The 15,045-nt window shown below is 50.7% G+C and overlaps 1 protein-coding gene across 4 annotated transcripts in view; it reads right to left on the bottom strand.

The window, feature by feature from the left end:
• Positions 1-14,558, bottom strand: part of M1AP (meiosis 1 associated protein) — a 198,227-nt gene extending 183,669 nt beyond the window's left edge. The window contains exons 1-2 of one of the 4 annotated variants that reach the window (XM_078678833.1): positions 14,261-14,558; positions 1,945-2,236 (exon numbers count right to left, since the gene is read on the bottom strand). In XM_078678833.1, coding sequence (XP_078534959.1) covers positions 1,945-2,208 — 264 coding nt within the window. In that variant the 5' untranslated portion in view covers positions 2,209-2,236; positions 14,261-14,558. Of the gene's footprint in view, positions 1-1,944; positions 2,237-11,882; positions 11,902-13,554; positions 13,717-14,260 lie in introns of those variants that run through there. The other 3 variants (XM_078678829.1, XM_078678830.1, XM_078678832.1) reach the window with 3 other exon arrangements.
• Positions 14,559-15,045: the final 487 nt, after the last annotated feature.

The following is a 15,045-nucleotide window of genomic DNA, read 5'->3' as shown; positions in this document are numbered from 1 at the left end:
GAAAACAGTCGCGGTGGCTCTAATCCTTTCCCGGCTGGACGATTGCAACGGCCTCCTGGCGGGAATAAAAAAGTCTTCGCTAAAGAAATTGCAAAGCGTCCAACACGCTGCAGCCAGATTAGTTCTTAAACTCCCAAAAAGGTCCTCGGCCTCTGCAGCCCTCAACACGCTGCACTGGCTTCCCCTTCACAAAAGAGTCCTTTTTAAACTCCTTATCACGGTCTTCAAAGCCACTAGGAAACCGGCCCTCTTTATCTAGCCAAACGCTTTCAGCGCTACATTCCATCGCGCTGTTTGAGGTCAGCCGAAGCAAATCTGATTGTAGTACCTAGAATAAAACTAAAAACAAAAGGGGGAAAAACTTTTTCATTCCTGGCATCGAAGGCATGGAACAGTCTCCCCTTTAACCTTAGGCACGTCCCCTCGGAAAGCCAGTTCAGGAAACTCTTGAAGACCTGGATTTTCCTCCAGCCCGACTCAGCAGTTCTTGCAGCCATCTGATACACTCCTCGCCATGCTGGCTCTCTGATCGCTTAGCGCCAAGATGCTCCTTCCGGAGCGATAGCCGCGCTCTACAAGTGTCAATAAATATCAAATATCAAATAGAATAATAATATATCTCATCTTGTCTTCAGATATCCACTTTTACCTGCAGACATCATTGCCCAGGAGAGTGAAAATTCACAGCAGTAATAACCATTGTCTCTGTTTTCTCTCTTGCCCCATCCTTTTCCCTTTTTAATACTGGACTCACTTCTTCTTACTATGTGTGGGCAGCGGGGGATGTGATAATGGGCAGAAGAGTGCACAGTTCCAGTAGGATGCAGAGGTTAGACCTGTCTGGCACATTATGTCAGAATATCACACTAAGAACTATAATCTGATATGAATACTGTGTCCAAAATATCATTTAGAAAAATACTGAACCATTAACTACAATCTGGTAATTTTTTGTAGACAATATTTAGGAGACAATTCTAAAGTTAAACGATATTCTGAAAACAGTATTCTAATACTATGTCACTGCTGGTTCCTAATGGCCATAAAAAAAACACTATTACTCTCTCGTGTGGGTTACAACAATTTTGCGACAATCCCTTTAACCACAATGCTCCTCCTAGTAGACCCCATGTTTCTTCTCTTTTCATCCTTCTTTACTAGAGCTCTATCCATCTCAGTGCTTTGATGCAACCTTGAGGTGGCAATAAGAGTTGGGGTGGTTGCGGCTGTTTGTTTTAGGGAAGGGTATGCAATCTGCTCTTTACAGCTCACAAATGAGAATGATCCTTTTTGGTTTTCTCGATCTTGTAATTTTTCACTTAATTCTGGAAAGTGATCTACTTGTGCTGTACAAAGTCCACCAGAAAAAGCTCTTTTCTCTGCCAGACAGGCCAGTAAATGTATCATTAATGCCATACGCCTACATGATGTCACCTTGCTACGTGAGCAGTTCCAAGTGGATTGAGGTGAAGCAGCTGATTGCCCTTTTAATGAGACAAACAGCTTTCACATGGAGGCCAGTGAAAGGTAGTGGATGGTGATAAGAAAGACAACAGTGCAGTGTTGCTGTGGGAGGACCAGGGCCTGGACAGGTGCAGAAATTGATGATTCTGGGAAAAAGGGTTACTTTGCACAACAGAGCTGCTCATCTAGGAACTGGAGGAGCTACATTCTCTTACAAATACGAGATATGAAGTAGAGTGAAGTTTATGAAATCCATGGCTAACAGCAGGATTTACATGTGAAGGTGATAAATCAGTGGTACATAGGGAGTGCATAAGTGCCTTTTCTGTGGGATCATGTTTGAAACACTCACAGGATAACCAGGATTAATGGAGCGCAATTAGGTTTCAAGGTGGGTAATAGCAGATGATACTTTTAGGAAGAAGAAGGGTTTATAACAGACCCTGGCGATGATTTGAAAAGTGGGAATTTAATACTCACCACAAATGGAAGGAGGCATTCATGCTGGGTCTGTGCAGCATACACGCTCAAGAGGGGTATACGGCAGGGACCGCCCAGGCTGCAGGCCAACGAGAAGAAGTTCTCCAGAGCTTCACAAAGGCTGTTGCAGGTGCCAGTCCAAAACGGAGGTAGCACGTCTACGATCAGGATTCTTGGAGGCTGTCGTCCGTGTGTTGTGCCAGGCAGTGGTCTGCCAGCATAGGCCTCGGTCCTTGTTTCCAATCGCATACTGGAGGAATTCATTGTCCATGAAGCGCTGAGATGGTGTCGACTGCAGGAACACGAGGGAGTAAAATGGAAACATAACTCATCAGAGAAACACTTGATCCAGGTTTCAAGAGGTCACACTTCTAGTGGTGCATCAGGTCAGTACATACTTAAACTCTTGCTAGCTTATTACAGACCTTTTAACACACGTCTCTTCTTCTACAGCACCCATGCTATTCCATCCCTTGAGGCACACACAGAACTAGATATATACGTGTCAAAGCTCTTCATCTCTGTTACTGAGAACGCAGGTAGCTTTACTTGTGTACCTAGGGCATCATAAAGCTTTTAACCTTGCATCCTATTAGAGGAAACACAAGGAAAAACTCTAATGATGTGCCTGTGTCGAATTGTATCCCGTAACTTTTCATCTTGAGAAAGCTCTATAGATAATCCTTTGTCAGTCTGCAGCAGGTCTGTCTTTTCATAATAAGAGGGGGGTTAAAAATGCAACTTCACTAAAGATCATTAGTTTAAGGCTTGAGAATCACTATTCATCAGTCAACTCCAGTTCCATTCCTTGTGGTCAAATTCTGTTTATGTCAAGATATATTTACAAATGGCTTCCTAAAAGAGAATGCACAGAAACTGCATGCCCTGTCTTCCACATGTTGTGTATTAGGTACCGGTATCCTGTAGAGCAAATAAAAGGTGGTGGCATGGAAGGGGAATAAGTGAAATTAGAAGAGAAGGAGTTCTATTAAACTGCAGTTTGGGGGATATTGGAAGGTGCCAGGCTATGCCTTATCTTTTATGCTGATGATGTATAGGATGTGTTGAAGTTTCAGCTATGGCTCCGTAAGTGTTTTAAGGCAGGGTGTGCTGTTTACCGCACTGCATACTGTGACATGCACTGGTGAGTAGGATCTGTAATGTTCATCCCATCTGCATGCATTGGGCTGGAATTGAGTGAAACATGTATGAGGTTGATGAGATGAGTTTGCGTGTGAGTTGAGTACAAGTGTATGAGGGCAGGAACTGACAGCCAGGAACAAAGCATGTGATGATAGGTTATCAGAGGTGCAAGACACACTCCTGGCCTGGGGTGTGTAGCCTTCAGATGAAGTAGCACTTATTGAGCACGTAGCTACCCTGAGGGATCCCAGCGCTAAGCGATTTTAAAAACTAAGGCAACAAGGGAGTCAGTTAGGGGAAGAGCCACGTTTTCAGCAGTATACGAAAGGCCTGATGGTTGGGTGCCTTTCTTAAGAGAGGAGGAAGGGAGTTCCACAGTTTTGCAGCATTGTAGGAAAAAAGCCGAACCCCACTTCTGGCCTTCTTAATCCTAGGTACAACGGCCAGATGAAGTTCATATAAGACGGTGTCCTGATGAAGGCAGCAGTGCCGAAACGCGTGTAGTCTCTATTCTGCCGCTAGCCATCATCATATAGATCCGCTGTCTAAATTCTGATTGATAAATATGTCTTAGAGATGTAAATAATATGTCAAAATGTATCAGATATCTTGAAATATGTGTAAATCCCTAAATCTAAAAAATAATAATGAATTTAAAAACTATCAAAAGAACAGAATAATAAAAAAAATGTTTTCTAAAATATTGTGTTGTGGACTTACCATTCTTGCACCCTGTTTAGTTGTTTAATGTATGTTTGCTATTGTTCACTTTCCTAAAACTGTTCATCTGAGCGCAGCCACATATTGGCCCAACAAGGCTGAACCATGGAGTGATTGATAGCTGAGCACAGGCTTTCAACCTTCAATGGTTGTTAAAATGAATATTATGGAGTTCGATTATAATACCGCTCACTGAGGCATGAAGAATCATTCCAGTCTTGTCGTGTCCTGTAAATAAAGACGGACAATGTTTGGATGTAATAACTTCCTTTTTATTTCTTTTCTCTAATTTTCTGTGTTGGAACTCCCTGCGGCACTCGCCCCTTTCCTTCCTCCAACCTCTTACCGACCCCTCCCTTTCCTCTTCCGGTCTATCACCTCCCTTCTTCCGACCTTGCCCCAGCCTGCATGGCCATAGCGCTATGCTGACACAGTATGCATGCAAACACTACATCCTCCACCCCATCCCCAGCAGAATGTTCAGTGAATAGTCACTCTTGCGGTTCTTCAATGAGCCGAGAGGGTCACCAAGTGGTTCGCTGCAACCAAAGTGGTGGGTCTGGTTCCATCAAATTCCTCAGGTCCGAAGCAGCATCAATTCTTTCACTGCTATGTAATTCTTTTCTTGATTCATCAGGGTCATGTTCTGAAAATTCCACTAGGGCATTAGTTGCTGGATCACACTTCTTGAAATTAGACACATTTTGTGTGATTCTCTTGTCTTCGAAGCAGTTGTGACCATGGGCCCTTTGGGGGTGATTACACGCCGGGGTTGGCCATAGTATCCGCTATCTGTCTTTGTCTTTTGTTCTAGTCGGACTAGCACCCAATCTCCTTTCTGAATGTTAGATGGCCTTGTGTTCCATCGAGCATCTGCGTATTCTTTAAGTTTGGCTTTCTTGGTCCTGTCTACTTCCGCCAATGTTGCATGATTATGCTGCTGAGGACTTGTGTGTATTGCAGTGTGCATGATGGGTATTCTCGTACGCCGTGTCCTACCCAACATCAGAGTGTCTGGACATTTATCAGTGGTGCTATTTATTTTGAGATTTGTAGAGCACCTGGTTACTCCAAGGAGTGTCCCCATGCTAAGCAGTAGCACTGAATCATAGTAAAAAATGACAGAAAAAAGATAAGGCTCACTAGTTCTACTGACTATGAGGCGTGGTCGATATGCTCCTACTACTTCATTCAGAGCGAGCTGAACATCTCACATGGTTAGTTCTGCCTATGGTATGTTTTTCTTTAGTGTGGCCATAAACCTCTCTACCATCCCATTGACTTGAGGCCAAATGGGAGAGATTTTCTAGTGTTTGAAGTTGAGGTAGCAGGCGAAATCTGAAAAGCCATGTCCGTTAAATGGAGGGCCATTATCAATTTTAACTACTTTGGGATGCCCCAGGCGGCAAAGGCCTCATCCAGGTGTGGTATGATGATGGTTGCTCTTGTTGACGATACTTGTTATGCGATGAGAAATCTTGAGTACTCGTCCATTATGACGATCATATACCAGCCAGGATTTAAAGGGCCAAAGAAGTCAATGTCTACATGTTGCAACACGCCGTCTAGCAAGTCGGACATCTACAATGGGGGGCATGGTTCTTCTCGCCCTACCACTTGGCTCGGAGGGAAGTCTCGAAGCGTGGCTTCCAACAATTTAATCGAGAGGGGTAAACCAGGCTCATTCCAATAGAGCCTTTTGGTGGTCACTATGCCCCTGTGCCCTTCATGCACCAAATTAATGGCGCCCTGCGTAACAGTTGTGGTATGACAATCCGTTTACCTCGTAGTTGTGACTTCTTCTTTGACATGTCAGAGGGAAGCCAGATCGTATGAGTAAATTCCTTTGTCATCATGTGATTCATTGAGGTGTCTCCATGAGTTTGCTCGAAGGTGAAACATTCTGTCTTTCAGCGTAGCATCTTTAGCCGTGGCTTCTGTGGTTGCTTCCAGTGGAACAGAAGGTGGTCTTGCTTGATCAATGATGATATTAATGGATTCACCAGCCAGCAAGTGTCTCGTCTTTGATGATGTCCTAGGATGTCTTGACATGTAGTCAGCTGGGTTTTCTGCCTTTCCTGGGTTGTGGACAATTGTATAGGTGTATTCTTGAAGGCAAATACCACAGCGCTCGATCCTAGGTGGCATCTTTGCTCGAGGGTTGCCAAATATGCTTATGAGGGCCTGGTGAACCATAATAAAAGTAAAATGCTTTCCATAAATAAAGATATAGAAATGCTCATAGGCCCAGGCGACTGCCAGGCTTCCTTTTTCTGGCTGAGTATACTCTCTCGTGTCTGTCAAACTGCAGGCTGGTGTACCCTACGATGTGTCGTTGGTCATCTTTGTTTTCATATTGGACTAGAATAGCTTTGAGTTCCAACGGACTGGCGTTTACAGCAATTTTGGTCTTCCTGCAAGGATTGAAGTATGGCAGGTGGATGTATGTCGTTACAACGCATGCCTTTACGACGCAAGTTTTACAACGCAAGTCGTTACAACGACTTGCGTTGGGGGGCGGGGGATAGTGAATAGTTTAATTTACTATTCCAACTCCAGTCCCCGTCGCTGGTAGGGAAGGTGTTGGATAGTAAATTAAAACTATTCCCTATCCTAGAGCGCCCCCCAGCGCAAGTCGTTGTAATGACTTGCGTTGTAATGGTTGCGTCATAATGGTAGTGCGTTTTAACAGTTGTGTTGTAAAGGATGTTTCCCATGGCGGGTTGGCGGCTGATCCTACAGCCGTTTTGATTCTGGTGAATGTTTGCTCTCAGTTTGCAGACCATTGAAAGGGTTGACCTTGCTTTGTGAGTTCTCGTAAGGGATAGCTGATGGTGATGTAGTCCTTTATGCATTGGGCACAATAGCTGGCCATTCCCAGGAAGGACTTTATATCACTGGCGTCTTGGCTTGGGGAAAGGGAGTGTCAGTTAATGCAGTCAATTTTTCAGGATTAAGCCTCAGCCCTTCACTGGAGAAAATGTAACCTCAGAATTTTAGCGTGGATTTGTGAATCTCACATTTATCTCGATTGTGGGTCAGATTAGCTTCCAGAAGGAGGTGACATACCCGATCCAGAGCTTTGCCGTGCTCCTTGATGGTGTCATCCAAAAACAGGATGTCATTGCTGTAGCTGAAGGAGATGGAACTGTGATTAATGACTCGCCTCATTGCTTCTTGGAATATTTTCGCGGCTGATGAAGTGCCAAAATTGAGGTGTTTGTATCGGAAAAGGCCTTGATGAGTTCAAAATGTGGTGATATAGTGGAACCTCTCATAAAGCTCGAGCTGATGATAACCTTTGCCTGGGTACAATTTGGAAAAGACCTTTGCCCCATTCAGTCGAGTAATCATATCACTGATGTGCTGCCCCGTGTGCCTCTCTTCGTTCGTTGCTGTGTTTAGCACCCTCATGTCAACACAGAGGCGCACTTTGTTGTTCAATCTCCGTTTAGGTACTACCACTAGGCCAGTTGATCTCTCAATGATATCGGCCCCCAGTAAATCCTGTAACTCATCGTCCACAGCTTGTTTAAGGTGGAATGGCACTTTACAGTGAAGTTGAGCCACAGGTGTTACCTGTTCGTTGATGTGTAGCCGGACTTTAAAATGAGTCAATTTTCCAAGCCTGGTGAACAATTTGGGAAATTTGCTTACAATGTCTGGTTCGTCATCCACTTTTTACAGTATTTACACGATTCAGGCATTTTGAAGTGGGCAGAATGAGAAGGCAGTTGGCCGCTTCAGGCCCATCAATGACATGGAGTTGGGCCATGCACCATTCTGTCCTTGTTTGTCCGGGATGTGTGAAATTGCCCTAGGCATGGTAGTGGTTCTTTGGACATACGGGTGTACACACGCTCAGCAGCCATCTGCAGCTTAGGTTTCTGATTCATTTTATTGTATTCCATGACGCATATATAGTTGAGAGATGTTACGCTGTCTAGTACAAACTTTGCTGGATGATTTCTCATTTGAATATGCGGTCTCTGGGATTTCTTTAGTCTGTCGGAATCAGCTACCAAGCACACATATTTGTCACTGTCTTCAGAAATCGGGGAGAGGGATGATGACTCACGAGATCAGTGGCGTTGAGATCTGTATGTAACATGGGATTTTAAGCTGGTTCGTGACGAGCTGGTTAGCATTCTTGCCTGTCATGTACTGCTTTCACATGGTGAGGGCACCTGTAATCTTTTGAGGGTTGCGACAAGTCCTTTTGAGAGGCTCTGCAGGTTTTCGAAGTGATTCTCCTTTCCACAACAGCGACATTATGGACCCATGGCCTGGTAAGATCCTACATGAGGATATTTTTGGCCGCGGTAATAACATTCTACCTACAGAAAAGACTCCACCGCATCCAGAACGCCTCAGCACGACTCGTCTTGGACATCCCCCGACACAGCCACATCTCCGCCCACCTGAGGGACCTGCACTGGCTCCCCGTCAGCAAGAGGATCACGTTCAGACTCCTCACCCACGCACACAAGGCTCTCCACGACTTGGGCCCCGAATACCTCAACAACCGCCTCACGTTCTACACGCCAACCCGCCAGCTCCGCTCCGCCAGCCTCGCCCTCACCACCGTCCCACGGATCCGCAGAAACACCACCGGAGGAAGATCCTTCACCTACCTGGCGGCCAAGACCTGGAACACCCTCCCCACCCACCTACGACTCACCCAGGACCATCTCTCCTTCAGGAAGCAACTCAAGACCTGGCTTTTCGAGCAGTAGCAGCCCCCCACCACCCCCAGCGCCTTGAGACCCTAGCGCATGGGTACTCACAAACTTTCTCTCAGGGGCCAAATTTACAGTGTGGTTTGTGGCCGAGGGCCGCACCGGTGGAGGCGGGGTCAGTGGGGGAGGGGGAAGGGGCTAGAAAGAAAAAAACTGGGACCATGAAGTTGAACACAGGCCCCTGCAGCTGACGCGTTCATCCACTGAGTCAACAGACCAGCATACACACACATCTCTCTTTCTCTCTCTCCCTCCCTCTCTCTGTCTCTCTCCCTCTGTCTCCCTCCCTCCGTCTGCCCTCTGTCTGTCTCCCTCCCTCCCTCTCTCCCTCCGTTTCCATCCCTCCCTCTGTCTCCCTTCCTCCCTCTGTCTGTCTCCCTCCCTCTGTCTGTCTCCCTCTGTCTGTCTGTCTCCCTCCCTCCCTCTGCCTGTCTGTCTCTGTCTGTCTCCCTCTCTCCCCCTCCCTCTGTCTGTCTCCCTCTGTCTGTCTCCCTCTATCCCTCTGCCTCCCTCTGTCTCCCTCCCTCCCTCTCTCTGTCTGTCTCCCTCTGTCTTCCTGTCTCCCTCCCTCTGTCTGTCTCCCTCCCTCCCTCTGTCTTTCTGGCTCCCTCCCGCTGTCTGTCTGTCTCCATCCCTCTCTCCCTCTGTGTGCCTCCCTCCCTCTGTCTGTCTCCCTCTGTCTGTCTCCCTCTGTCTGTCTCCCTCTGTCTGTCTCCATCCCTTTGTCTGTCTCCCTCTGTCTGTCTCCCTCTCTCCCTCTGTCTGTCTCCCTCCACTTCCCTCACCCGGGCTCTCACTCCCTGCTCTGCCCTCCACCTCCCTCACCCAGGCTCTCACTCCCTGCTCTGCCCTCCCACCTCCCTCACCTGGCTCTCAATCCCTGCTCTGCCCTCCACCTCCCTCACCCAGGCTCTCACTCCCTGCTCTGCCCTCCCACCTCCCTCACCCGGGCTCTCACTCCCTGCTGCCCTCCCACCTTCCTCACCCAGGCTCTCACTCCCTGCTGCCCTCCCACCTCACCCGGGCTCTCACTCCCTGCTCTGCCCTCCCACCTCCCTCACCCAGGCTCTCACTCCCTGCTGCCCTCCCACCTCCCTCACCCGGGCCCTCACTCCCTGCTCTGCCCTCCACCTCCCTCACCCGGGCCCTCACTCCCTGCTCTGCCCTCCACCTCCCTCACCCGGGCTCTCACTCCCTGCTCTGCCCTCCACCTCCCTCACCCAGGCTCTCACTCCCTGCTCTGCCCTCCACCTCCCTCACCCGGGCTCTCACTCCCTGCTCTGCCCTCCCAGCTCCCTCACCCAGGCTCTCACTCCCTGCTCTGCCCTCCACCTCCCTCACCCAGGCTCTCACTCCCTGCTGCCCTCCCACCTCACCCGGGCTCTCACTCCCTGCTCTGCCCTCCCACCTCCCTCACCCAGGCTCTCACTCCCTGCTGCCCTCCCACCTCACCCGACCTCTCACTCCCTGCTCTGCCCTCCACCTCACCCAGGCTCTCACTCCCTGCTCTGCCCTCCACCTCACCCAGGCTCTCACTCCCTGCTCTGCCCTCCACCTCTCTCACCCAGGCTCTCACTCCCTGCTCTGCCCTCCACCTCTCTCACCCAGGCTCTCACTCCCTGCTGCCCTCCCACCTCACCCGGGCTCTCACTCCCTGCTCTGCCCTCCCACCTCCCTCACCCAGGCTCTTACTCCCTGCTGCCCTCCCACCTCACCCGACCTCTCACTCCCTGCTCTGCCCTCCACCTCACCCAGGCTCTCACTCCCTGCTCTGCCCTCCACCTCACCCAGGCTCTCACTCCCTGCTCTGCCCTCCACCAGGGTTGGATTGGGATCGAAAATCGGCCCGGGCACGCAAAAAAAAAAAATAAAAAAAAAAAAAAAAAAAAATCGGCCCACATTTGCATAATCATTCCTCAGTCAAATCACTGATTTGGCGTAATCTTAGAAAAAAAACGTTGGGGGGGCATAAAATAATGCACGAGTCAGTTTACAGTGGTGAAACAAGTGCGGCCACTTCTGCTCAGGCCCCCTGCCCCCCGCTATGTATGTGGACACAATAATGGGCCGGCCAGCGAGACAAAGGGAGTAACACCTCTGCCTGTTCCTAAAAGGGAGGTAATGAGCGCCCATCTGCCTCCAGAAAAGCCACTAAGAGACACCCACTGGGCCGCCGGCTGATCGAACAAAAGAGATAGCGGCCGTTTGGGCAACGCACAACGCAACATTCACAACGCAGAAACCGCCCAATTCGCTGCCCTCCACCTCCCTCACCCGGGCTCTCACTCCCTGTTCTGCCATCCACCTCCCTCACCCGGGCTCTCACTCCCTGCTCTGCCCTCCACCTCCCTCACCCAGGCTCTCACTCCCTGCTGCCCTCCCACCTCACCCAGGCTCTCACTCCCTGCTCCCTCCCACCTCCCTCACCCAGGCTCTCACTCCCTGCTCTGCCCTCCCACCTCACCCGGGCTCTCACTCCCTGCTATGCCCTCCCACCTCACCCAGGCTCTCACTCCCTGCTCTGCCCTCCACCTCCCTCCCCTGGGCTCTCACTCCCTGCTCTGCCCTCCACCTCCCTCACCTGGGTTCTCACTCCCTGCTCTGCCCTCCACCTCCCTCACCCGGGCTCTCACTCCCTGCTCTGCCCTCCACCTCCCTCACCCGGGCTCTCACTCCATGCTGCCCTCCACCTCCCTCCCCCGGGCTCTCACTCCCTGCTGCCCTCCACCTCCCTCACCCGGGCTCTCACTCCCTGCTCTGCCCTCCCACCTCCCTCACCCAGGCTCTCACTCCCTGCTGCCCTCCACCTCCCTCACCCGGGCTCTCCTCCCTGCTCTGCCCTCCCACCTCACCTGGCTCTCACTCCCTGCTCTGCCCTCCCACCTCACCTGGCTCTCACTCCCTGCTGCCCTCCACCTCCCTCTCCCGGGCTCTCACTCCCTGCTCTGCCCTCCACCTCCCTCACCCGAACTCTCACTCCCTGCTCTGCCCTCCACCTCCCTCACCCAGGTTCTCACTCCCTGCTCTGCCCTCCCACCTCACCTGGCTCTCACTCCCTGCTCTGCCCTCCCACCTCACCCAGGCTCTCACTCCCTGCTGCCCTCTACCTCCCTCACCCGGGCTCTCACTCCCTGCTGCCCTCCACCTCCCTCACCCGGGCTCTCCCTCCCTGCTCTGCCCTCCACCTCCCTCACCCGGGCTCTCAGTTCCTGCTGTCCTCCCCCCTCCCACCCCCTCTCCCCTGTGTGTCAGCCTGGCTGACACAGCCTCCCGGGCACCCCAGTACTTCACAGGTCTTTAAACGACCATTTGTTTTCCTAATGAGGCTTTGTTCACCTCTTAGCGCCCCTGCAGCTCCACTCTTGACTGTGGCTGGAATCGCCCGGGCCCCCACAGAGCAGTCTCTCTGATTATGCACTGCTGCTCCCCGAGGTGTTTGCTGAAATTAAAAAAATAAACACACAGGTGCGATGTCTCAAGGTCCACGGGCCGCCACAGTAGGCTTGCCGGGCCGCTACTGGCCCGCGGGCCGTACTTTGAGAACCCCTGCCCTAGCGGGTGAGTAGCGCGCTTTACAAAAACTCTTGATTGATTGATTGTCTTTGACTGCTTCAACTCTGTTTTGTGCTGCAAGTACGGTCCGTGGATTTGGGAGTTCGCCATTGTTTCGACTGGCATCGTGCTTTCAGCTGAAACTGAAAACAGAACACTTGTTTGCATTTTTCCACTTTTCCTGCTTTCATTTTCTTAGCATGTTCTTTGGCCTGATAATTGACTCTCGTCAGTTCTTCAATGTCATCCAGTGAGTAATGTTTCTTCAGCAGACGATGATGTAGTCATTGTGATTGACCACCGCCTAGGATTTGTAGGCAGAGGGCATCCTCAGTAGTTAAGTTGTCAAATGTGCAGTATCGGGCTAGGCATTTCAGACCCGTAATAAAGTCTCCAATGGATTCATCCGTTTCCCTGAAAGTGTAGTGTTCTTAATCAAAATTGCCTTTGGGAGAAACTTCCTGTTTAGTGCGTCTCTCAGGTCTTGATAGGACATGGAAACAGCACCAGCAGTTCTTTGATGATACGACCAATGTCTTTACCTTTCAAGTTACGCAAGCTGTTGATCTACGTTGGTGACTTGTGACCCCTTCATGAATTTTTCAAAGTCATCCAGCCATTCTTGCCAATGGGGACCGAAGTTGCTGCCAGGTGAGAGTCAAAGGCTCTGGAGGGCGTCAGAAGGAGAAACCAAGCATAGCTGGTTTAGGCTGTGCGTTACGCAATGTATCCAGTGAGTACGACATCTGACGCTCTGTATGCGTCAAAGATGTGCAGCAGGGGTGTTTTCCAATTAGTTGTTTCCTTTTCGGGACAGCCAGGGTGTCCAGCAAGAGGAGCAAACGTATTCAGCAATAGGAATCCTTCAGATTTTCAGTTATGTGTGAGGTCAGAGATCTGCCAGGTGCTGAATTGCTTGGATCGTGAGGTAAGCGCATGTGTGCATGTAAACTGTCCCCAGGTATAGATACAGGCTAACAGGAGCATGGGTGCTCGACTCTAAGATGGCTAATGCGGTAGAAACGAAGTTCCTGAACAAGCTGCCGGACTTCAAAATGGCCAATTGGGAGGGACACAGTTGCACGAGGCTTCAGGAGTGCAGGGAGGTCACCAGAAAATATCGGGGAAGACAGAAGATGGAGATCAGCTTACCCCAATGCAGCGGGGGAACAGTCAGGCCAGCAGGACGGCATATAGGTAGGCTGGGCTCTCGAAGGTGTGCGTATGTTCCTGAATTTTTTGGTGCAGGGCGTTCTCCCGTGACCACGGAAAATTCACCAAGTGATGAGGAGGGTGGGCTCCTGTTACAAAGAAGGGTGGGAGGGAGACGGTGAAGTGCGGAGTGGTTTCCGCCAGGTGAAGAGTAGGGTGGGCTCCTGCTACAAGGATAAGTCATGGTGGTTGCTGGTAATACGGAGAGATGATGGCTTAGAAATGGCACACAGCAGGCACTTACTATGGACAGCTACACCGCAGGCATCTGGAGGTCACGGACGTTGACCACTCTTGTCGCTAGTTGTCGTGTCCTGAAAACAGTGATTGGACACTGGTTAGATGGAATAACTTTCTTTTCTTATTTTCCTGTGCCGAATTCCCTGTCCTTCCCCCAACCTCTTACTGACCCCTCCCATTCCTCTTCCTGTCTACCACCGCCCTGCTTCCGACCGCGCTCCGGCCTGTAGGGTCCAGACACTGCTGACACGGCCTGCGTGAGGCATCACAGTGCACTGCTGAAAGCGTAGATCATAACAGCAGTGCAAGGCAAGGCTGTGGGCGCCGTGCAACACAGAGCTGTAGGTATTCTCGTGTGGACAGGCTGGTGAATGGGGGCGGCGCGCGGACGGTCCGGGTTCGAGGTGCAGCCACAAGGGAGGACGGGCAGGAGGCGTACAGGCAAATACACCCGATTCAGGTGGGACACTACTGATTTATCAAGCCAAAAATGGCTTTATTTCAGTGTCTCCCGCCTGAAATTGCATATTCTACAATGGAAGTCAATGGGGAATTTTCATTCTCTCGATTTTTTTATTGTAAATCTCCCAGGAGCCTGGACTCAATGTTGTCCTGTCTGAGGAGGCGTTTGTGACTGGACTTTTATTGACAACACAACGAACAACACCAGATTGCAAGCATCTCCTGCCAGGGCCGGGCGAGGGCTTTACCTCTCCCTCTCCCTGCAGACGAGGGGCCCCGCCACACGGGGGCGAGCCTCGGCCCCCGTCAGGGGTGGGCCCGGCCTCCCAGGCCGAGGAGGAAGGAAGGCCCGGCGGCTCCCGCAGCGCTCAGGCCGCCGCCGGGGCTCACAGCTCCACACCGAGGACGCAGGGCCCGGGGGCTCCCGCCCCCTGGGCTCACCCCCCGCACCGAGGACGGAGGGCCCGGGGGCTCCCTCAGCCGCCGCCGCCGCCGCCGCCTCCTCAGCCTCTGACCCTCCCGGCTCCCGCGTCCACCACGACTTCCGGTTCCCGCCTGGTCCTTCGTCTCTTTCCACTGACCGACCGGGGCTCTTCAGAGTCCTTCCTCTCTATCTACTCTCACCACAAAGCAGACGGCACCAATGAGGACACAGTCCTACTACGAGAGGGATGCCCATTGGCCAATCAGGAGACAGGTTCAGTTCGCTCGAGATAGTACTATTTTGCTATCGATTCTTTCTGACCAATCAGGAAGCAGCGGCGCTCTTCTAAGGTCACAGCTGCCAAGGTTTCAGATTGGCCATGGGTGACATTTCCATAATTTCAGTGCAATTATGAGTGGCATTTTAACAACTATGAGTGACACTTTCTCATAAGCAAAATCAAGCAATGTAATTGTGCTAATTTCTCGCACAAACCACACAGGACTCCGGGTAAGCTCTCCAATAGACAGAAATAACTTGTCTACCTATAAAAAGCAGGCTAAAAATAATAGCACAAACAATAAATGTATGCCCAAGTGGGCCAATCAC

This window comes from Lissotriton helveticus, chromosome 2_2, assembly GCF_964261635.1.
Source record: "Lissotriton helveticus chromosome 2_2, aLisHel1.1, whole genome shotgun sequence".
NCBI classification, from domain to species: Eukaryota; Metazoa; Chordata; class Amphibia; order Caudata; family Salamandridae; genus Lissotriton; species Lissotriton helveticus.
Note: the sequence above shows the minus strand (reverse complement) of the source record. Positions and strands in the feature narration are given on the sequence as shown.